This window comes from Dermochelys coriacea, chromosome 22 (genome assembly GCF_009764565.3).
Source record: "Dermochelys coriacea isolate rDerCor1 chromosome 22, rDerCor1.pri.v4, whole genome shotgun sequence".
In the NCBI taxonomy this organism is placed as follows: domain Eukaryota; kingdom Metazoa; phylum Chordata; order Testudines; family Dermochelyidae; genus Dermochelys; species Dermochelys coriacea.
The window spans coordinates 5,248,317-5,271,433 of NC_050089.1; the positions used below are offsets into that span (position 1 = coordinate 5,248,317).

At 45.5% G+C, this 23,117-nt stretch overlaps 1 protein-coding gene across 1 annotated transcript in view; it reads left to right on the forward strand.

Annotated features, from left to right (window-relative positions):
* Positions 1 to 23,117, forward strand: part of KCNJ5 (potassium inwardly rectifying channel subfamily J member 5) — a 193,640-nt gene that overhangs the window by 36,429 nt on the left and 134,094 nt on the right. Inside the window, exon 4 of the mRNA XM_043501047.1 lies at positions 15,667 to 15,856. Within this exon, the coding sequence (XP_043356982.1) occupies positions 15,747 to 15,856 (110 nt within the window). The 5' untranslated portion in view covers positions 15,667 to 15,746. The remainder of the gene's footprint in view (positions 1 to 15,666; positions 15,857 to 23,117) is intronic.

A 23,117-nucleotide genomic window follows, 5' to 3' on the forward strand; every position in this document is an offset into this window, starting at 1 on the left:
ATCTATGGAGTTATGTGGACATCTCTGCCCTCCCGTCCTGATCCCTGACTAGGACTTTGGGACAAACAAAGGAGACGCCATCCCCAGCACATCCTTATATTGAGCCCAGTGCATCCTGGGAGAGGACTCTGGGAGTTTGATTATTACTGGGTGGTTGCTGTCATTGTCGTGCGGTGCAGACACAGTCACAGAAGCTCATAGTAATGTATATCTCCAGTGTTTCTCTGCTTTGGTTTAAGGTGCTCCCAATCCCCTTGGTCCTAACATGGATTCAAGGAACTGAAACACTCTTGGGTTGGCAGCTGACCAAGCCTTGCAGACTCCGTTGGAATTTCTGGTTAGACAGCAATCTGATCTCCAAGAAGAAGCTCCCTGTCTGAACACCCAGGTTACCCATCATTCATGGGTCAATGGAACTCAGAGCTTCAAGCAAACAGAGACATAGTCAAGCATTGCCTCCTGCAAGGTTTGGACAGTCATGCTGGAGAAGATCTTTCCCCTCCTGTTATGACTCTTTGATGGAGTGGTGGTGCGGCATCCGTGCTTGGTGGCTATTTCCCAACAGCTGATGTACAACAACATAATGGAACTACAGATTTAAAGGGCCAGATCCTACTCCTGTTGAAGCCAATGGGAGTTTTGCCACTTTTTAGTAAAAGAAGCATTTGCCCCAAACTGTTCTGAAGAGGAAAAAGCACCAATATAAAGGCTTATTGGTCATCCCCTTGTCTTACTGGCTCAGTCATTAATAACCAATCTAATAACACTTTTATGCAGCACTTTTCAACTTCAAAGCATGCTAATCCATCAGCTACTCCTCCCAACACCCCTCTGAGGCAGGTAAATAAATTCTCTGGCAGGGCTCCAAATAGCCCCCATCTCTCTCCTTCCCAGTTTCTTTCAATAGGTGGGTCTCCTTGAGTGCTAGTGCTCCAGAAAGGTGCTGCCACCGTGGCCCTGGAGAGAGGCATCTGCCCTGTGATGAGTGAAGGGGATGGATTTCTCGAAGAAAGCCCAGTCTGCCCAATGCAAAAGGAAAGTCAAATACTCTGGGGATATTATTGAGAGTGGTCTTTTCAGCAACCCTATCAACTACCAGCTGTCTCATGGTCCCATCGAGCTCACATGTATTTTCTCATGGGCCCATAAGCTTAATACCCTAAGTCAATAGCCTGTTCTGTTGTCCCAATTGTTTCTTCTGCCCCATTGACTGGCATTCCAGCACCATCGAGCAAGGTGGTGGAGTCATCTGCAGTTGTCCTGTGCTTTTTCACAGGCTAGACAGTCAATACATGCACATGATGCATTTCAAGCCATGTGCTTTCACTGCTGGGGCCACCTAATTCTTAAAGCAAGGAAATTGAAAGTGAAGTGTAATACCAACAAAAGGTGCTCGATTGGCAGCCCCTGAGACCAGAACCCTCTGTTTCTCCATAGAACAGCATGGAAAGCCTCAGCTCCAAACTTGCTTCCTTTTAGCAAAGAATCTGAGGACTGACCATGTCTGGCCACTAAACTCTTCTCTCACCCCAAAATGCCTCGGTGCCTGACTCATCCCAATATCACTCTCCAAGTTGGCGGTTGAGGCATATTGGGATAATAGGACAGTGCAGCAGCCGTATCTGGTCAGTCCTTGGCCTCTCTTCAGATGAGGAGCCAATTAATGCCTGTTATGGTGGTGGTAGCTTTTCAGTGTGGACCCCTGTCAACTGGGAACTAGATCGAGATCCACCAGCAGATTTCACATGTGCCACCAACTCAACCGTAAGTAGCAGAGGCTGGAAGGAGAATTGATAGGGTGTTGGTGGCTCATCAATCGGGGACAATCCGATGAAGGGGAATTTAGAAGTCCCCAAAATGGCACCTCTGTGGTGTCTAGGTGTCTTTAGGATATGCATTCATGCAGTGCTCTGCAAATTCTTCCTGATACTTGCAGACAAGAAGAACATTGCTGTGTGGGAGAGGTTTCCTGTAATCGGATAGCCCAATACTTCCCCCATGGCAAGCCCTCAGGGTAAGACACCTGCACTGAAAATGCCACATTGAAAAGAAATTCTGTTGTGTGGCTTGGATGGCAGGGGAAACAAAGCCAAATTCTCACCGGAAGGAGTAAAGCTCATTACTTTAGTCGAGTTTAGCAGCTTTGGCCAGATCAGTGACCAAGGATTGTTACAAAATGAGAGGGGCAGGGAAGGTGACTGCCAAAGTATTGCTTGGTTCACTAGAAAATGTAGGGCACTGGTGGTCTGTGCCAAGAGCAGTTCCTCCTTCCACTCTCTGTAAACTGGGTGGATTTAATGAATAATACTTGGCTCCAGGTGATCTAGCCCCAACAGGGTGATGGAGCAATGAGTCTGAATCAGAGCAGTGAGCAGCACAGCTGATTGCAACCTGTGGCAGGACCTGGGAGCAGAGGGGATTGGCAAAGAGTCCATGGCAGAACAGGGAAATGAAACCCAGGAGTCCTGAATCCCCTTCCCCTAGTCTAATTATCAGACAACACAGCCTTCATTCTGTGGCCTAAGGTAAGCATACAGTAGGAGGCAAGAGGTAGGGGAAAGTACGATGCTTCTTCCATAGCCTTTCATTGGCAGCGAGTGGGATTTCCTTATATTGACAGCTGTGGACACATCAGCCGCATGGCCCTGCTACTTCCCCAGTTCAGTCCTAAGCAAAGCGATACAGGCTCTGGGCTGCAGGTGTCCCATTTGTCCAAGGCTGCCATGCCTAGGGCTGATATTACAAACCTACAGAGTTTAGATATGACTCCAGCCTTCTCCAAAATAGATGTTTGGATCCGTGATTTTTGGTTTGATAGCTGAAGAAATGAGTCAACCATGACATTTGGGGGTGTTTAGACTGTACAGTCCACATCTCCAACTAGTGTAACTTGACACAGCTCCACTTTACATCAGCTGAAGTTCTGAGGTTAGGTTTTGATATGGGTTCATCTCTGGGCATGGCCGGCTCTGGGCCCCAGCTTTCCAAGCAGGTGCGTGGGGCAGCAGTTAGAAAGGGGCGGCAGTTCCTCCAGCCGCAGTGGCAATTCGGCTGCAGCTTCTCCCCTTTGTCGGCCACAGCAGCAAATCTGTGGCAGCTTCTTCCTTTTGCCAACCGTGGCAGCAGTTTTTTTTTCACTGCTTGGGGTGGCAAAAACAGTAGAGCCGGCCCTGCCTCTGGTCAAGGCAGGCTTCTGTGAGAGACATAGGAGTTCACATCCTTCATTTGTTTTTGAAGGGCTTAAAGTCAGCAATGAGTTACAGCCCAATGACCAGGCATATTAATTTGATACAAGTACAAAGCATCTGTTCCTTACAGTACATACCATCCTGTAACAAACCTCCTGAGCTGAGACAGATTAAAATGACACCAAGCCCCAAAAGAAGGGCGTTTCATCTCAGACGCTGCATTTTTCTCCTTCCCCTCCCCTCCACTGCCTTCTTATCTACCCACACACAAAGAAGAATAGATTTCGATAGCTAGCAGAAGTTTACATCATAGTAGATGGTATAAGAAGCATCTAATCTAAACTCAGTAGTATTCAGCAGTAAGAGTCAGTAAGCCCTATGGCCTGTGTTATGCAGGAGGTCGGACCAGATGATCACAATGGTCCCCGTCTGGCTTTATAAATCTAAGGATGAATCTATTCCTGGCTGTGGCACTGAGCTTGATCAAGTCACATTAATGCTCTGTGCCTCAGTTTCCCCATCTGTAAACTTGAGATCATAACCCACTTTTTTAAAGTGCTTGCAGAGCTGGGAATAAAAAGTTCTACCTAAATTCAGTGCAAAGCATTATTCGTCTCGCTGCAGCCATCTGTCACTTTACAATTCTTTCAAAGCAGCTGACAATGGGCTGGATTGTCATGGTTGCTCATCTGGAAGTTCTGAATGGATCGGGGTTGGGCCTTTTGAATCAAGGGTTCACTTCCCTGCGGATGCCCCCAGGTGTCTGTTTTTGTCTTGAAAGCCTCTATTTTCAGCTCAGCCCACTGTTGACCATTTTGACCTTCCTTTTTCACCAGCTCTTACTTTGGGGAGTCATTCCATTCTCTGCTTGCTGTCCTGCTAGCTTTCGTAGAGTGGCTGCATCTTCTGTGCTGTTAGACCCAGAGTTGGGGGAGGTGGGGCGTTATTAGCAGTATCATTATTATTTTTATTTTGGACAACATCCCAGTTACCTAGAAACAGTATTAATAGAACAGAATCCGTCCCCAGGGTGCATTGCTACATTATGCTTCTCACAGGGCCTTTCTTTTGAGGATCTCAAAGCACTTTCTCAGCATTAATAAATGAAACTCCTCCATGCCCCAAGGAGGTGGGGAATGTCATTATCCTTGTTTTGCAGGGAGCCACAGAAGGCCAAAGAAATATGAAAGGCTTGGGTTGAAATCCTGGCTCCACTGAATCCAATCCCACCCCTGCTCTCCCATGTAATTTGTGAGGAAGCTGAAAAGCATGTTATCAGTGTCTTGCCCAGTATCACTTGGGGCCCTATCCAACTCCCACTGAAGCCAATGGAAAGCCCCCCCCCCAGGCTTGTCATGAGCTGGATTGAGCCCACGGTGAGCAGCAGGTTGAGCACAGAAGAGAGCAGCGGGCCCTAAAGTTGTGCAAAGTGCAATCTAATTATTTCTCAGTGATGGGAATGTGGTACCAGAATAGAGTGACCAGGAAGCCAGTGTGAAAAATCAGGACAGGGTGGGGGATAATAGGTGCCTATATAAGACACCGCTCCCGAATATCGGGACTGTCCCTATAAAATTGGGACATCTGGTCACCCTATACCAGAGGTAGCACAGCCAGCCCTCAAATAGGCTAGGAATGGCTACTGCTACTGAATGGCTAGGAATTTCATCTCTCCTATTCTATTACCTTCTCTACCCTGTTCCTCAGCCCGCCTGTGCGTGCCCACCCAGCTGTTCCACTTTGCCTTTCCGATTGTAAGCTCTCTTGGGAAGCGGCAGCCATTGATTATACATTGGTATAGCACACAGAATAATGGGACCTGACCTGCTTGTGACATTTAGGCAGTACTTTTAATATAAATGTTAAATCATAATAATACTACGACTAAGTAATTCATTGAATAATAGACTTTAAGTGGTAGCTTTGCCATAAATTCCAAGGGCAGCAGGACTCACTGAAAATTAGTTTTGTTAATAAGTGTAATTAGTTACACTTTAAAAAGACATCATATTTTTGTGTGATGTTACTGGCATCAAATAAAGCCTTGATTTGAAATATCCCATTATTTTCTGAGCTGAAAATTGCAGATATTTCTGATACATGCTGCATAGTAACTTGTGTGTTTAACAGAGGGTTTTGCAAAAATCATGGGAAGTGGCTAGTTTGATATCTTTTGTATCAGCCTTATTTCTGAAGGTCACAGACATTAGAAATGACCACTCAAAGAATTATTGTGTTACAGCTGAGTAAACATGTGAAAAAGCTCCGTTAGGGACGGCACTAAGAACAGGTTGGATGGCAGGTATGACCACATTTGGTAACAAAAAATCAGGCAGAGACAAATACCAGCTGTTCTGCAACAACCTTTCACCAGCACTGGAGAAAAGATGGGAGATTTGATGTGGCTTCATGGACATTAGACTCTGTAAATGTGTTGTAAAAAGAGAGTGGTTAATGAATAGAACTAGCTGGAAAAGGGAAATCCCTTTCTACCAAAACAAATCATGTTTTTGAGGAAAATTTTTTTTTCCCAAAACAGGATGAAAAGTCACAAGTCTGAACTTTTAGCAGGAAGGGGAGAACTGAAACTGAACTTTTTTTCAGCTTCCCAGCTGCCTGCAGGTAGAAAGTGAACTTGACAAGAGCCTTCAAGCCCATTTGCTAGAGAGGCACTCAACCTCCTTGTCTCACCTCCAGCTCCAGAAATCAGAGAGGCAGAGCAGCTCCCTGCCTGGGAGCTGGAGAAGCAGGAAGGTTCTCAGCCTCTCTTGCCCTGGAGCTGGGGGAAGGTGGAGAGGCTGGGCACATGGGATCTCTGTCTGTTTGGCACTGGAGCTGTAGGGGAGGCTGAGAGCCAGGGAGGGCAGAGGATCTGGGCGCTTAGCCTGGACAAAGGATCCGGGCACTTAGCCTTGGCAGCCCTCCTGGCAGGTTTTTGTCAATTTCCCTTTCTGCCTGAAGGACCAGTGCTTTTCAGCCAAGCAGTCAGGGAGCCATCATTTCAATTTGCCTGATGGAAAGTCAACATTTTAAAACAAAAATTAAAATTTTCCCACAGCAAATTTTGATTTTTGTGAAAGGGCATTTTCCATTGGAAAATTATTCTGACAGAAAATTCCTGACCATCTCTATTGTTGGAGTCAGTGTGGCCCAGGGGATAGGACACCATCCTGGCAGTCAGAAATTCTGAGTCCTTTTACTTACCTGCTGTGTGACCTGGAATAAATCTGTATGCCTCTGTCACCCCTCTCATCCCTTGTCTACTTAGACTGTAATCTTTGGGACAGGAGCTGTCCCTTACTATACGTTTGTGCTGTGCCTAATACAAAGGGGCCCCAACTTCACTGGGACTTCAGCATGCATAAGTTTTTTCACATACTCACAGGTGTCTTTCCATGGCACCAGCAGAATGGAGCTGCCACCATGAGGAAGGAGTGATCATTCTCAAAAAGAGATTGTCTCTACCTACATGAGCGCCCATCTTGTGGACAATATATGCCAGAATATATTTACTTAGTGCAGCAGTTCATGCTGCTGTAGAATGAGGTAAATGCACAGCATCAGATCCTGCATCCGATTTGTTTCTACATACATCCAAAGTCTGATCCATGCACACAACTATGTAAAATATCCATATGTAGTACATGGGTAAATATCCTTTTTCAATAAGGCTTTTAGCTAGTGCTTCACCCTTTTTTTTTTTTTTTAAAAAAAGCTCCCCCCCCCCCCAACACTGGAATAAGATGTGTGTGTTTGTTTTCAGGAGGTGTTCAGGATAGCATGAAATGAGCATGGCATGCAAGCCCCCTCTGCTGGTTAAAGCAGGGACGACTAGAGGTGATTGTTTGCCAGCACTATACGGGTGGGGGGAAGTTCAAAACAAAAAGTTGAAATCCTCAGCCTCGGAGGTTTGCATTTTCGCAAATTGTTCAGTCTGATGATCAAAAAACACACCCAAACCAAAACTTGGTTTTGATTTGAAATTTGGAAGAGTTTCTCAAGTCAAAAATGTGATATTCAAAATTTCCTTTTGTGCCCAAATCCTTTACCCTTGCCAATATGCAGAGTTGGATAGGCTGAGTGCTTTTAATGGGAAAATGACCATTTTGCAGAAATGTTGTGGGAGAGGAAGGGAGGGAAAATATTTTGGGGTCATTAAATGGCCCAAAACAAAGAAATGCCAGAAAAACGGTGTCCGTTTTGCAATAGACTTTTGCATACATTAGCTATTAATGCATAAGGTGGGATGTGTTGAGAAGATAGTAAGACATTGCCAAAAGTTGAAGCACACATAATGAAAGCTTTTGTGACACTCATCATCTTTGACTGACATGCTGGGGATTGAACCGGGCTCTCCCCAACTGAAAGTGTGAACTGCAACAGCTTGACCTAAAGAGTCAGTTTCTATAGCTCTGTCAGACTTATTGGCTCTAATTTGGGATCCATGTGGAACTTGTAACTCACTGGTAAGTGTGTGGGACATTTGCTTCTTTGGCTCTGATTTAAAGCTTTAAGACTGGGAGGAGGATTCAGTTCAAGCACTGATCTCTGTTACGCCAGTGTAAATCTGGGGTGACTCCACTGAGTTCGGTAGAGTAATCCCTGATTGAATATGGTTTAAATGAGATGAGAATCTGGACTAAGTATACAAAGGAATTTTCTTGGCACAGACGGGTGAGCCACTGATATATAATCATACATCAGATTCATAGCCATTCTGGTAGTGCAGCAATTCAGTTTCAATATCTGTATTGGCATGACAAGGTATATGAGAGTTGTCAGAGTGAATGCATCAGTTTCCTGTGTGTAGGCCTGCATTCATTCTACAAGGTTTCAATGGTATTTTTAGTGTGGAAAGATCGTACCCTGGGGCAATTTAAGTGCTGAGATGATGACACAGCTCAACAATCTCTCTAGATCTTGTGACATACAGAATCTTGGGGGCTAGGGGTGACACACAAAGCCACGTTGTCTCGGCCAACTTTTTGTCCATTCTGCTTCTGTTAAACTTCCATGTTCAGAACAGGTAAGAGTTATGCTAGCCCCCAAAAGGATAGAGGTGGGCTAAGCCAAGAGCAGAACAGCTTTGAACAAAGCAAGTGCTGGACAAGCTTCCCCAATGACTCCTTGCCTACAACACCATGTAGGGGATTTATTGCTCCAAGCTCCGTGCTTCTTTGATGAAAATCTTTCTCCTGGCACTTCCCCACAACTGATTCCTCCTCAGCCCTTTTGAAAGCTTCAGGATTCCCTGGGGATGCTTGTACGCTTCCCAGCTGGTATACTAATAGGATGTCACCATTAAGCATCTTCCTGGTTATTGGCTCCTGGAGACAGTCCCTGCAGCCAGCAGCCCACAATCCCAATGACCTCTGTTCAAACAGCTGTGTTTCTGGACTGAGTTTCTGAGGCTGCAGAGTTCTCTACAGCACAGGGATGTTATGAAGATAGATAAATTAAAGATTGTTCAGTGCTCTGACACTATAGTGATGGAGGCTGTATACAGAGCTGGATGCATTTGGTGGGGGCAAATAGAAATTTAGCTGAAAATGTATTTTTGGGAGTTCCAAAACTGTTCATGAATTTGGGTCAAATGTGACAAATAGTTTTAAACAGAAAAACCTGAACAATCAAGAAGTCTCAATGTTTCATTTTGGCTTTTCATTTCAAAACAGCATTTTGTTTTCAAATTTGGCCAATTTAAACACACTCACGCCCCCGCAAAAGGGGGTGAAAAACACCTGCAAATTTTTCAAATGAAAATGAAATACTAGGGGGGAAAAAAAACCATAATGATTTGACTGAAACATTTTGGTTCACTAGGAATATATAGAAAACCCCCCAAATTTTTGTTCTGAGTTGACCTGAAACATTTCAGATGATTCGAAGACCTCTTTTTTTTTTTTTTTTTTTTTTTGATTCAATGAAAAATTTAGAAAAAAGATTGTTTGGGTTTGAATCAAAATGGATTTTTTTTCCCAGATTTTTTGATTCAGCTGCCGAATTCAAAATCAGTTATTCACTCAGCTCTAGCCAGATAAATCACTTGGATACACTGAATGAACTTGAGATCTTTGGTCCCAAAGCACAGAGCTCTACCATTTGAGCAAAAAGGAGTTACTCCCTTAGCAGGCAGTAACAGTAGGAGGCTGTCATCCTATGTGTACCAGCAGAGGTAGATGCAAACACGACTTTACAAACATATTACACAAGCAATACACTATCGGCAGCTCAGCCCCATAGCAAATGCATGACTAATTCCATCCTGTGCAGATAGGCAATGAAAATAAGTGATGGGGAAAGCCCCTTTGCTCCCAGAGTACTGGGAATGTGGAGGAGGTAGAAATGGGAAGGCTGGAACCCACAGGATGTTTTGTCCTTATTGCCTGAGCCAGACAATGACTGAAATTTTACATTTATGAATTCATATTGGGGGATTGCTGGATAGGTCTGTAATTGCCTTCAGGATTACTCTGTACGAGGGATAGGGAGAACATTCCCAGAGTTATTGGATGTCATCTCACTGCAGACTGAACAGAGGGAAAACATTCCAAGCGCAGCTATGACATATCTATGTGTGGGAGGAGAGGCTTTCAAGCTGCAGTCTTCCTCCGTCGAGACTGTTACAAGGTCAGCTGGCTCTGTAGATGCAAATATGCCGAGAACAAGATGTACAGATGTGCTGGGAGGCAGGGACCCAGGCATGCTGGCATCATCAATAGACCTGGATCCTGGCCAAGGTAGATGGCAATGAAGACACAGCGAGGTTCATAAAAATGTGCTTTGCTGCACAGATCTATCAGAATTCACCTTCTCATTGCATTGCATCATTTGACATTTTGGAGTCCTGGCTTCAGCAGACTCTCTGAATTTTATTTGGAGGGAGAGAAGACTCTTCTTATTAAAGTGCTACGTATTCCCACAGTAGTGATCAGAGGCTATTGTAGGCCTAGTGAATCGACTATTGGCCTATGCATCAGGAAACCTAAATTGTATTCCTGACTCTGCCACTGATCTGCTGTGTGACCTTGGGCAAATCATTTCATGACTCTGTGCCTGTTTGCCACACATCCCCTTTGTCTGCCTAGAGCAATATGAATATGCTACTATTAATAAATAATACATCTTACAATGCTTATTTCCATCTATATGCCAGCATGAATGGGAGTGTTATATATAGTTAGATTAAGTTTAGAATTGGTTTTACTATTGTGCATTAGAAATACTTCTACAGACTATCATAGTATTTTTCTCCTTTTAATAAAGGCTAAATTCTGCTGGAGCCATGAAAAGTCCTAATATTTCATTGCCTCTATTTCCCTCCATCACGCCTATATCAGTCCACTTATCCTTCCAACAGAGGAGTTTCGGATGCAGTTCTTTTCATATAAAAGGTGTCAGTATTAAATTTCTTTAGAATGAAATACCATCTCCAAGGGGTAGATCAAGGTATAGGCACTAGAGACTTGTGATTAAGGGCCCAGCTCTTGGAGTCATGTGATGAGAGCAGGATCTCAGAAGTGAGTCTCATCCATGTGGGTGCAAGAAAAGGCTTGAAAGTATAATCCAAATCTGGGATATTTGCCAGAGTGTGAAGACCACCTGAAACAGTAGCTGTTAGAGGTGTGCACTACCCCATGCAGCTCAGTGGGGTGTTAACTCCAAGTCTCACTGCTCTTGGGGGCCCTAGCAATCACCATCTCAGGAATGGACTCTGTGGGGCAAGAGAAGAGCATACAAGGCCTGGTCTATGCTTCCAAGCAGATACATTCCAGCTGCTGAAGTTAACCCTGGGATTTTCTATGCTGCAACACCTGTCTCTCCAGCAGAGAGAAGAGACCCCTGCAGCTGGTCCTAGGGAGGAAAAAGAGATTCCCGCACTTCTGTGGAAGGGGAGTGGGGATCCGTGCCAATCCAGGTGGGGGATAGGGACACAGCACAGGGGTGGAGTTATGGAGAATCCAAGCTGCATTGTACCTGGGCTGTCAGATTGCCTTAACCCAAACAGGCTGTCTCCATCTGAGGTCAGAGGCAGAAAGCACAGATACTTCCCCTCCTCAGCCCCTTTAAGCTTATGCAGATCCATCAAAAGAAAACTGAGTCAGTACTGACAGCTGAATGACCCAGGCCTTGGTGATCAAGCAAAGTCAGATACTTTCTCCACTGAGCTCATCTCCCACTGGGCTTCTCAGCCTCAAGTCGCTTCTTCCTGGCCAGCATAGCAGCTGAGCTTGTGTCAGCTGAACATTTCTGGCCAGGCTAGCTCATCTGAACCCCACTCTAATGTCTCAGGGTGACACAATCAAATGAAACCTCTGCCTAGACTGGACTCAACATGGAGAACAGAACCTGTGCTAGAATATAAAGGAAGTGGCCCCAATTCTGGGTTCCCATCTGTTTACTTGACATTGCAGTGGCTGTAGAAAAGATGGCTTAGTTGCCCACCTGGGAACGCGGCTGCAGCCATATAAAATTCTAGAGCAGCTACACCTGCTTTCTTCAGGATAACACTGGGTCTGGAACAGGGTGGCTTGCCCCATGGACAGGAAAGCCTGGGGCTAAGCCAACCCTGATTCCAGAATGAGCCCCACCTGAGATGAATCAGGTGATTCCAATATAAAAAGAAAGCGTGCACCCCTCCCTCCCCCGAGATGGGTACTTCAGCAATGTTGGTAGGTGCTGCAGGGATCAAGAAAGTGTTGGAATCAGCTGAAGGAAAGTGCCAGAAGCAGGAGAGAGTAAGGAATGCTCTCCAGGCAGGGAAACCAGGGGAGAGAACTTATCCAAACATAGAAAGACTGGAAAGACCTCTGAAGAGAACAAATTCTGGTGAAGGAAATGCTAGGAAAGAGAGAGACAGTCCCTCAGGGAGGTGGGGCTGTGCCAAGAAGAAACTGGGTTGACAGCTGTGTGAGTTTGTATTCTATGTTTGAAAGATTTTGTGTTATTTTTGGATTACTGGGAGAGAGACTGAACTAGGGTTGGAGTCTGGAAGACCAATATGTACCTGAGATGTAAATAAATGGGTCCCCTTGTGGGGGTGGTTTGAGTTACCTTTGAAGTGTGAGCTCTTAAAGGAGCCCTGAAAAGTGGGGAAATGAGGGAGGGTGCTATAGAGTGACCTCTGGCCATGAGGGGGTGCTCAGGAGATGGCTGCCCATGGTACAGGGTCCTATGGTTTAGGGTTTGGCTCCTCCACAGAACACTCTGCTCTTCTGATAGAGATGGGCAGTCTCCCTGGTGTAGCGTGTTCACTGCTGAGCACTCAAGAGGTTGACCTAGGTCTTCGCCAGGGATGGGAACACTGATTTCAGGGGAAGGGGAGTAACTCCCTCCAATTCCTTGAATGCGCTCTCTCTGTCTGTGTGATGCTTTTGTCGGGAACAGAAAAGGAATGGAGTCTTAGAACTTAGTAAGTAATCTAGCTAGATATGCGTTAGATTCTGTTTTGTTTAAATGGCTGATAAAATAAGCTGTGCTGAATGGAATGTATATTAAGGTTTTGCCTAGAGGGATTCTCTGTTTTGAATCTGATTACACTGTAAGGTATTTACCATCCTGATTACAGAGGTGATTCTTTTATTTTTTCTTCAATTAAAATTCTTCTTTTAAGAACCTGATTGTTTTTTCATTGTTCTTAAGATCCAAGGGTTTGGGTCTGTGTTCACCTATGCAAACTGGTGAGGATTTTTATCAAGTCTTCCCCAGGAAAGGGGGTGTAGGGTTTGGGAGGATTTTGGGGGGAGGGGAAGACGTTTCCAAGCAGGCTCTTTCCCTGTGAGACGCTTGGTGGTGGCAGCAATAAAGTCCAAAGGCAAAAGGTAAAATAGTTTGTACCTTGGGGAAGTTTTAACCTAAGCTGGTAAAAATAAGCTTAGGGGGTTTTTCATGCAGGTCCCCACATCTGTACCCTAAGTTCAGAGTGGGGAAAGAAACTTGACATAGATGACAGAGGACCATCACAAGGTCTATATGCTACTTGAACCCTCATGTTAGGGAACTGGTGCCTTTCTGGAAAATATGCTTTAGTCAAACATATATTATAGGGCTATTAGAAATAACTGGATGAAATTCTCTGGCCTGTATTGCACAGAAGGTCACGTTAGATGATCTATTGGTGCCTTCTGGCCTTAAAACCAGTGACTTCAGGAGTGCTTAATCTTTGTGCTGGGTGAATTTCACCCCAATCAACATATATTCAGTAAGCACTACTGCCTCATTGGTGAGGGAAACGTGTTCCCTCCCCTCCCCACCCCACCCAGAATATAATTTCCTTTTGACAGTTATTTATTTGAACTATGTATGAATGAGTTAGCTGGATACATTCATCAGTCCATGATAGTTTTGAAATATTCATGCATTTTTATTGTATATTTTATGTCCTCTTTAGTCATTTATGTGCTGCCGCTGGGGCAGGGGATTTTTTCCTGCATTTATAAATGTTAGATTTTGCTGCACGGCCTGGAAATTCTTGAAACGGTTCCCTTAAGTCCCAAGTTGCTTGAAGAACTGCTGGGAATGTTCCCAATGGTTGCTGAGGCTGTGGAAGGCCAGAAGCTTGCGTGCCACCTGGTGTAACTGGGTTTTTCCAAGAAACTGTCATAGGCTCTGCACCTAAAATAGCCTCTATACAATAGGAGTGTAGCTGTTTAATGGAGGTAGACTTTTTTAGGACAAGGAATGTGTCAGTTGTCACATGTCAGGAACACATTGTACGGGACACTCAGCTGAGAAATTGCACTGAAATTCAGCTACATGCAAGAGAAGCTGGAATCTGGCCACAACTGCTTAGCTGAGAAGTCTCTGAGCAGAGCTAGTTGCTGTCCCAATACAGCAGAAGGAGAGGAGATAGGGAAGAAGCGTTCTGCTGCTACCTGCTGCGAATTGCATATGGTGCACTGCCCTTAGACTGATCTAACTGATGCTGGGGTGGGAGGACATAAGTGGTTTCCTGATGACCCCCCCCCCCCCCCAAACTTTTCCTATACCAAATGAAGCTGGCACGAGAGACAAACTGGCCTTTCTTAACAGAGAGATGGATGTCTCAGGAAGTGGCAATGGGACATGGAGCCTGCCCTCTCCCAACAGATCTCTAGTTCAAATCAAGCCCAGGTTAGCTGTAAGTGACCCTTTTGATCTCTGGTCAATGTCTAGTGACCTCAGTACAGATCTCAAAGGGCCAGGCTCCGTGTTCCAAAAACCACCACAGCAAAGTGGCACTAATGGCAATAGAGAAGCCAAGGATTTATTGGTCAGGCACTATAAGCTCATCCATCTACATATGTATGCCACGCCCACCACCGTAGTGTCTGGGCTCCTTACCACTCTCTCCTGGCTCTAGGCCTGGTCCTGTCCGGTCTCCTGGATAAGGTTGGGACCTACTGCCAGAGCAGTGTGGCGGAAGCTCTGTTTCTGCTGGAGCTGTTTTTCTGAGGCCTTCAGCTCCACGGCTGCCAGCCTGGAGCACAGGTCTTACAACGGCACATCTTGAGTCACCCAGAATTGCTGAAAGTAGACTGCAGACAGCACTGAGATGAGAATGAGATTGATCCAATATTTGGCACAACCCCATTGCTATCACTTATTTAATAGCATATAGTCTCAGGCAGCCAAAATACCCAGCAAAAGGATCCGATTCTGGTCTCTTGCTGGTGTAAATTGGGAGTGACTTCATTGAAATCAGTGGAAACCCCCCTGAATTTACACCAATGTAAGTGGGCAGAAAATAAAGCCTAAAGAGTCCAAACTTTGTGAATATGCTCCCACATCCAGTGGTTAAAGTAGAGAAATGGACTCTGAAAGGCCATTAATGTGGATTGAAACAGGACACTTAGCTCTGACTGTACAAGGCAATGGGGTGGGTGGAATGGTAGGGCAATGTGACTTTCCCAAGCCAGGGATAAGAGCCGGAGCTGTGCTAGTCCATGCTCCCATTCATTTTAACTCCTATCTCTCCCCACAGCCCCCCCACCCCACCCCTGGCATGGCCAAAGATGAATGTCAACACCACATAGCACCAGCAGATGGCACTGCCTGTTAATCACTAGAGCTGCAGTCTCTGGACGGGGAAAAGGTGGGAACCTGCTCGAAAGATGGAAAGTTTTTATTTTAACTGTCTGAAAAGCAGTCACACGTCGCTCACGCAAAACAGCGTGAATTAGGCTGGTCGGTCAGAGTCCAGTTGTAGGTGGGAAGGGGCCCACATCCCAGAAAGAGTTCTATCCTTGGTCCGCTTGTCAGCATTTTCCGCAGAGAGCCCGAGGACTGAATGGGCCATACAGCCTGCAACCCACTCTCACCCTTAAAGGGGGTCCCTTCCATTCAGAGTTGGGTGTGTTGGTGGGGGATGTCATGGAGCAAGCATGTCTTCGTGCTGCACATGCCCTGTTGGCTCTGTGGATATAAAGGACCCCGTGCTCCACAGCAGTCAGTCTGACAGCTTTCCCCAGCACAAAGTCATTTCACATTTTATTGAAAGATTTTAGAAAGAAGCAGAGCTGATGCCTGTGTGAAGGTGACACCATCCTCAGTGCTGTGCTGGAAACAGCATCCGGAGCCATGTCCTGGTCCCAAAAGAGGCAGAGCCAATACTCCATCCCCACTAGGAACTTGCTCTCTGAGAACATAAACAACAACTGCCACCGAACAAAAGGGGAGGCGGTGCAAAGGTAAGTGATTTTATTTTACATAAATCTCATAGGATTAGGAATGTGGGGTCAGCTGGATACATCCATATCCAGTCTGAGATTTCTGGTGTGAGATCTTGCTTCATCTCGATCAAGACTTCAGGAGGCTCCTGCTCCTTTGATATGCTGTCTGACATTCTGCCTACCTGTAGAGGAGCTGCCTCTTTCTGCAGCATATCTAGCCAGGGTGGGCTGGCCTCTATCATCAAAAGTCAAGGGTCACACATGCATAATGCAAACTATTCAGTGTTAATGCAAGGAATGTACAAAGGCTGTCTTTAATGAGCATTGGTCCCTGCATCCTGCATATACAACACTTGCATTCTTACTGGTATTGGGGTTTGGTGGGGGGGTTGCTCTACTCTGGGCCTGTTGGTGGGAAAGCTCTATCTTCTGCACCCATGGCTTTCTTGCTCCCAGGGCTGATGGTTCCAAGGCAATGTCGCTACCATGGGGAGGGTGGGGAGGTGATGATCATGTAGGGCAATGCTCAGGTACTGGAACTTGAACCAGTCTGATGGAGGGATTTTGAAGGTAAAGGTTGATAACTTGAATTCAGCCATGTATTGAATGGTAAGTCAGTGCAGAGAGTGGAGCACTGGGTGGATGGGCTCTCCATGGCCTATGTTGCTGCGTGGACGGGTTACTGCGTTCTGCACTAATTGTAATAAAAGTGGGCATCATCTACAGAGCATTTTGGCGACAAGCCATGGCAATTCGCACACTTGCCTCCTCCAGGCAGCAGTCTGAATCAGACAGGAGGGGGTAGTGTCCTCTTGCTAGCTGGAGATGAGAAAAAGACATTTCACAGCTGCGGCACTTTATATATCCAGAAGCTGTGGACCATGTTAATAATCTGAAGGCAGATGCCCTCAAAGGAGGCCATTGTTTATAGATGTGAATGCCCAAAAGTATCCGCTCCAGCCTAACTCATCCAATTCCCATTTGCTTTAAACCAAAGCCTCTCCTAAACTGAACTGTGTGGTTAGCTCTCCCCAGGAATCATTTTCCAGTTGCTTCTCAAATACCTGGACCTACTTCTTTTCATCCAGTTTTTGATGTCCCCCAAACCTGTCAAATTAATAGGGCTGTAGGTATCATTAATCAGCATTTATTCCAATAGGCTGGTTGACTCTCTAAATACGGTAATCAGATAATTTAGGCCCCAAACTAGGGTTTCTGTAATCTACTAACCTAATACTTCATGCATCCCATTTCTGATGGCATTATCAGGAAAGACATGGACCTAGATGGTAAAATGAAGTCTTGATGTGAAGAACATGCCCAGCAGATGTTGCATCTCAGAAGGGACAGCCGATCTCTTGTTTTCTAACAGGTGGAAGTTCTAACGTCTAACCTAATAATAACCAGAGGTTTTTCATTAACAGTGCTTTTAAAACCTCTCTGGAAACAGCTTTGCTATTGGTGGTGCATGGATTTAAAGAGTCCTCTGCAGTGTTTGCATCCCAGACATCATAGCACTGGCCTAGTGCATGAAAACCAATGACTAGTCTCATTGTCTAAGCTGTGTGAAATGCAAAAAGTAACATTCTTTCATTTTTACAGGTCCTAAAACATTGGTAACGAGGCTGGTAAGGAAGTGAGTTTAAGTACATGATTTTGAAACCCAAGTAACATTCTGATCCACGTTTACTGAGCTTTATTTAAAGCTGCAAGTATTTCCTATTAATTAGTGTGGCCAACACTTTTTGAAGTTTAAAAACTGATACTATTCCAGGCTGACTGTGGGGTGAATAAGAAGGGGGTTATGCACTGCACACTAATGTGATTTTTCCATTTTGCAAGAAATTCCAAAGCTTTCCCATAAAAATGAGTCTGAAACAGAACACAAACGAATACTGAAATTTCCCACAAACTGAAATTCGGGGACGGGGGGAAATCGTTTTGGATCAATCAAATTGTTCCACTTTGGTAAAATTTAAATGTTTGATTTCAACTTTGATTTTTTTGTCACTTTATATAAAATTGTTAAACAGAAAATGGGAACATTCCATTCTGGATTTTTTTTTTCCTGAATGAAATGTTGTCAAAATCAACACACTTGTGAAAAATGTTTTGCTTTCAGTGAATTGGCATTTTCCAAAGGAAAAACGTTTGTTGGAGAATTTCCGACTAGGGCCAAAATCAGGGTTGATTTATAAATAGACACCCCCACTTCCACTGTTTGTTTCTCTTAGACCACTTACCAGCTGCTACCAATGTGTAAGGGAGTTTCAACTGGTATAACTTACATACAAGATATAAGAAGGTGTAATTGAAAGTAGGGTGGAGGTTCTTATCTTGCACCATCTTATGCATTCTCTGGGCCTTTAGCACGTGCCTCATGCCAGCTTAGACTCCTACACAACTCCCTTAGATTCACACCCACTTGCTAATGTGTAGCTTACAACTCAGCATGTCTGAACTTGGCCTACTGAGTCTGAATGTCAGGGAAAGTCTATCTACTGTAGACTGACTTGTACTCACAAGTGAATTTGGCCCTTAGTCCCTGCAGGTCTCACCTGCTAGAAAACAAGAGATCAAGATTTCCTTCCAGAGGTAATATCTCCTGGGCATGTTCTTCACATCAAGACCATCTAGGTCCACGTCTTTCCTTATGATGCCATGGAACCTGGGATTAATGCATGTGACATTTACATTTTGGATGAGGGAGCGCTTTTTTCTGGTGCCCGCTAACGTTTGACAGCAACAAAGAGGAGTTAAACAGCACCAGGGAAATGTGTCCATGTGGACTGGGAGACTGAGAGCCAGTTGCCTGGCAGCTAAGCTCTGACAAGCAGAGCAGTAGCACATGCCCACACAAAATTCTCACTGCTGTCAAAACCAACAAACAATGGCCAAGGTTTGGGAGGTTTGCAAACAGAGCAAAATGCCTTTCCGTCCTGCCTCAACAATTTTGCAGGGAAAAAACAGGATGCTGTGGGTGGGGCAGAAGTGGACGGCACAACTTTTATTCGTTGCTACAAACGTGGTGACATGATCTGACTTTCCACTGGAGAAAATTTGTGGTTTTGCTCAGGGGAGTTTACAAGTTCGGTGTGAAAGTAGCAGGAGGGATGCTGCAGGGCATGGCGGAGCTGTGTCCGCAGGCCTATGTGCGGATAGAATGACTGGAATAACAGTGAGTGCAGAAGCTCAGGTGGGACATGCGTTGAGACAGAAGCATGCGAGCCCACACCTAAAAAATGAAGTGGGGCTCTGGGGCCAGGATTGAGGAGCACAATGAGGAAGCTTGTGCTGGTGTGACTTGTTCTGTGACTACCCTTCAGTCTCCAAGCCTAGCAGTCGGACATCTGCAACTGGCCTGACGTTTGCTTGCCAAAAGATAAAATCTCCTATTAAACCTAGTGGGACTGCTCCTGATATTCTCAAATGAAGGCTATACAAATCAAAACCGAAAAAGCAAGCAGGCCGGGGGAGCATGGGGAACGTGCCTCTTGATCCAGCTGGACCAGAGGAAACCCCCACTGCAGGGCGAGTCCTTGTGCAACAATCTGATAGTTGACATGCAAAAGACAAGCGCCAGAGAAATCACTCTCTCCCTCTGCCTGCTGCCCCTTTCCGCTCCTTGATCCATCCCAGAAGAGAAACCCGCTATGCTTTTCACAGCGCTGATGAACACACATGAGTTCTCTGATAGCCATGCAACACTCCAGCTACTGCATTTCCCTTGCCCTTCACTTTAAGAGCTGCCTTTTGCATGATTTTGAAAAAAATACCAATACAACAGAGGCGGGAACAGGGGAGCTCAGAACCTTGTAGACAGAGAGGGGTGATGCATATGCATTGGGTCGCAGACACGCACAGAATTAGCAGGGAGAGCAAAGACCATGCAGTTGATAGAAGAGCACAATATCCTTTGCATTTTGCCAAGGAGATGAAGGATTCTCCTCTTTCCCCCAACCCCTCCCCAGACTGGCCTATTCTGTCCAAAGACATGGCCCAAACCCCTCCCTCCCCCGGCTGCTTTCACTCTCAACCACCTTTCCCTTTCCTGTTCATTCAGAACAGATGATGCTCCTGATCACATGTGCACAGCTCTTCTCCCTCCTCCCTTTCACGGCCTTTTAAGTAGCTTTATTACGCAGAGAATTCATTTGTACTACACACAGCCAGAGAGAGGGAGCAGGCAAAGGGAGGGAGATTTAACGGGCAAAAATAGCACCGTGGTGCTGGAGGGTAGGGGATCTGGGGAACCATGGCATTTCTGTCAGAGCCAGCAAAGGCCTGGGATGGCTAGGGGCAGAGGACGTGTGCACTTAAATCCACAGCACAATATAAATGTTCTGTAATACCAGGCAGGAGGCGGTACGGAGGAGAGAGCCTGGGAGAAGAAGACCCCAATGCTCTGGTGATGGCATGGACCGGACGCCCTTCCAGCGACTGTTTTTACCTTCCTCCCAGCTCTGTCTCCTCTGGGTCTCCCAAAAACATGAGGGAGCAAGACTGATGCAGAGCCATTGTTAGCAAGTAAGTTACCCTATTGTGTGTTTGCTTCCCATCTCTCTCTCTTTCTCTCTCTCTTCTCTGGCTGCTGCCCAGAAGGCAGGAGGATTTCAGTGGACCGGTTCCTAGGGCAGCCAAGCACAAGGATGCTCTACCCAGCCACATGAGGGAAATAATGGGTAAATAGGTGCTGTCTAACCGCCAGGGGACTACTGGGGAAGACAGGAGCCAGATTCTTATCTTGGACACGCCATTGTCAGCTCTGACAAAGGTGTTGTGAGGGTAAATTGTGAGGCACCCCCATACTACAGCAATGGGCACTGTATAAGGACCAAAGAGAGGGGAGCTGCCCAGCCCTGGAGTCAATGGAGATACTCTGGGTTTGCACCTGGGGTTAAAGGCTAAACTGTAAGTTTAGGGCATTTACTGATTCATTTGGGGTTCAAAGAGCAGCTGGAGTTTAGCCTCTGCGTTGTTGTTGTTGTTAAAGCGAACCTTTGAAGTGCATGGGGCTGCTTAGTGCCTGGGGAATCTCAGTTCGTTCTGTGGGCGTATGTTGCCATGTCACATATTGGGGTGTCCTGTTTGTGGGCTGTCTGAGGTGATTGCCCAGGGCACTCTGACCCCCCTGGCTTGGCTGTTTTCCAGCATGCTGGACTGACCTAATGCCCTAACTTTTATTCAAACTATTTTTCACTCCTTGGTGAACTGAGTGTCATGAACTGCCTGGGAATCGCATCTTAGGGCAAATCATAGGACTGACTGATCAGCATTCAGAGCCAGCTTGATTTGTTAGGGGTTGACCCTGGGTGGGACATCAGGGGCCAGGGTCTGAGCTGGCCTTTACTGGATTGGTTAATTAATATTATTATTATTATTCAATATTTGTATTACTAGAGCTCCTAGGGGCCCTGGTCATAAACCAGGACCCCATTGTGCTAGGTGTTGTACATACACAGAACAAAAAGGTGGTCCTTCCCCTAAAGAACTGACAATCTGGCTTCCCAGCTCTGAAATCCTGCTAGCAAACAGAGCCTGTGCCCTAGATAAGGAAATAATTTTGTGCTAGGAATGTAGTGGACCAAGCTTGAGGGTGGGGAGAAGTGAAATTGGACCTTCCCACTAACTGTCTGCCATGAGTTGGCGAGTCCAGACAGCTAGGGAGGATCTAAGTAAGTTTCGTGTCAGTCAGATAAGCATGTCTAGAAGCAGGCTGTCTAACTTCTGGGGCTCAATTCTTCTCCCCCTTGCCCTTAATTCCATCAGTCATCTCTCTCTCAGAAGTCTTCCAGCCCAGTTGCGCAGCCCCAGGAGCTTTGAAGAGTCCAGAGAGGCAGGCAGGATTCTAAGTGCTGATCCAAGCCGAATCTCTGAATATTTTAATATTAGAGACAGCCCCTTCCTTTGGGTCTAAAGAGCCACCTGGATGTTTGCAGTGAAACCTGGGTTCCAATCTGCACCTTGACACTTAACCAGCTGTGTAACCTTGGGTAGGTCACTTCACCTGTCAGTGCCTCAGTTTCCCCCTCTGTGAAATGGAGATAACAGTACCATCCTATCTCATGGGGACGGGGGGGATGGGAGGTTTGCTTAGCCAGTTCATCTTTGAAATCCTCAGAAGGAAGGTGCTGTAGAAGTGCTAAGCAGTGGTCGTATTATCGGCCATTTTCCAAGCAGGTGCAGGATTATATAGTGACTCTTGATTGCTATTGGAGATGGGAGAATTGAATAATATATGTGCTCAACGGCAGGAGTATTTTTGCCCTTTGGCCTGGGTTTCCCCATAGTCTGGGTAGGGGAACTCCTTAACCCAGTTCTCTCTTGGGGCATCCAGAGAACATGAATTGCCAGTAAAATGATGATGATCAATAACTCATGATCAGCTGGGAGATGGGGCATTGATATTTTGGGGGCTGATTTGGCAGTGCCAGAGAGGCAACAGGAATCTCCAGAAATAGTGGGACAGGTGTATGGGAAGCAGCGCTGCTTCATAGAGAACCCAGCCCTGGGGAGAGCCACTTCCTTGGAAAAGGGCTGGATCAAATAGGCTTATTTTCAGGTTTGGTTCATTGGGGAACCAGCTATCAACTGAATATTAGAGACTCAGTTAAGGATCTCTGAACATCAGCTTATGCATGCATCCCTCATCGTACTGTGTTTATCCACACTCTCCACTTACAGCTGCCCAGTTATTTTATATTAATTACATTTCCCCATCCACCCCTTGCAATATTTACACTCCCACTGAGCCAGTCATTATACCAGGCAATATACACTCTCTGGTCTCTATATTATGGTAACTACATGCTCTCCAGTCATTATTTTATATAAAATAACACTTGCTCTGTTAATTCCCAGGCTGCTTGTGGGGTCATTAGAACAGCTCATAAAGCATTTCCCAGTCTCTATCTTTTGTGAAAAATACAATTGTTTTGTTTTTCATTAAAATGTTAGTTCCTCCACTGTATTTTTATTAGACTAACCTCCGTATATTTGTAATACACCCACAAGTTTGTATTTTACATATGATTTTTCATGCTTTAATTCCTGTTGGAAAAATGCATTCACAGCCCCCTCCTACTCTCCACAAAACTGGCATAAATAGAAATAAAATAACAGATTTTATTTTTTTAGCTTATTCCACTTTTCAAAAAGCTAGCAGTAAAAACAAATTTTTTTACCCGTAGCAATCAAAATAAGATGTCAATTTGTTCTGTCTCATAGAAGGACAAAGGTCAGATTCTCTGCTGGTGTGAATGGGTTTGACTACATTAAA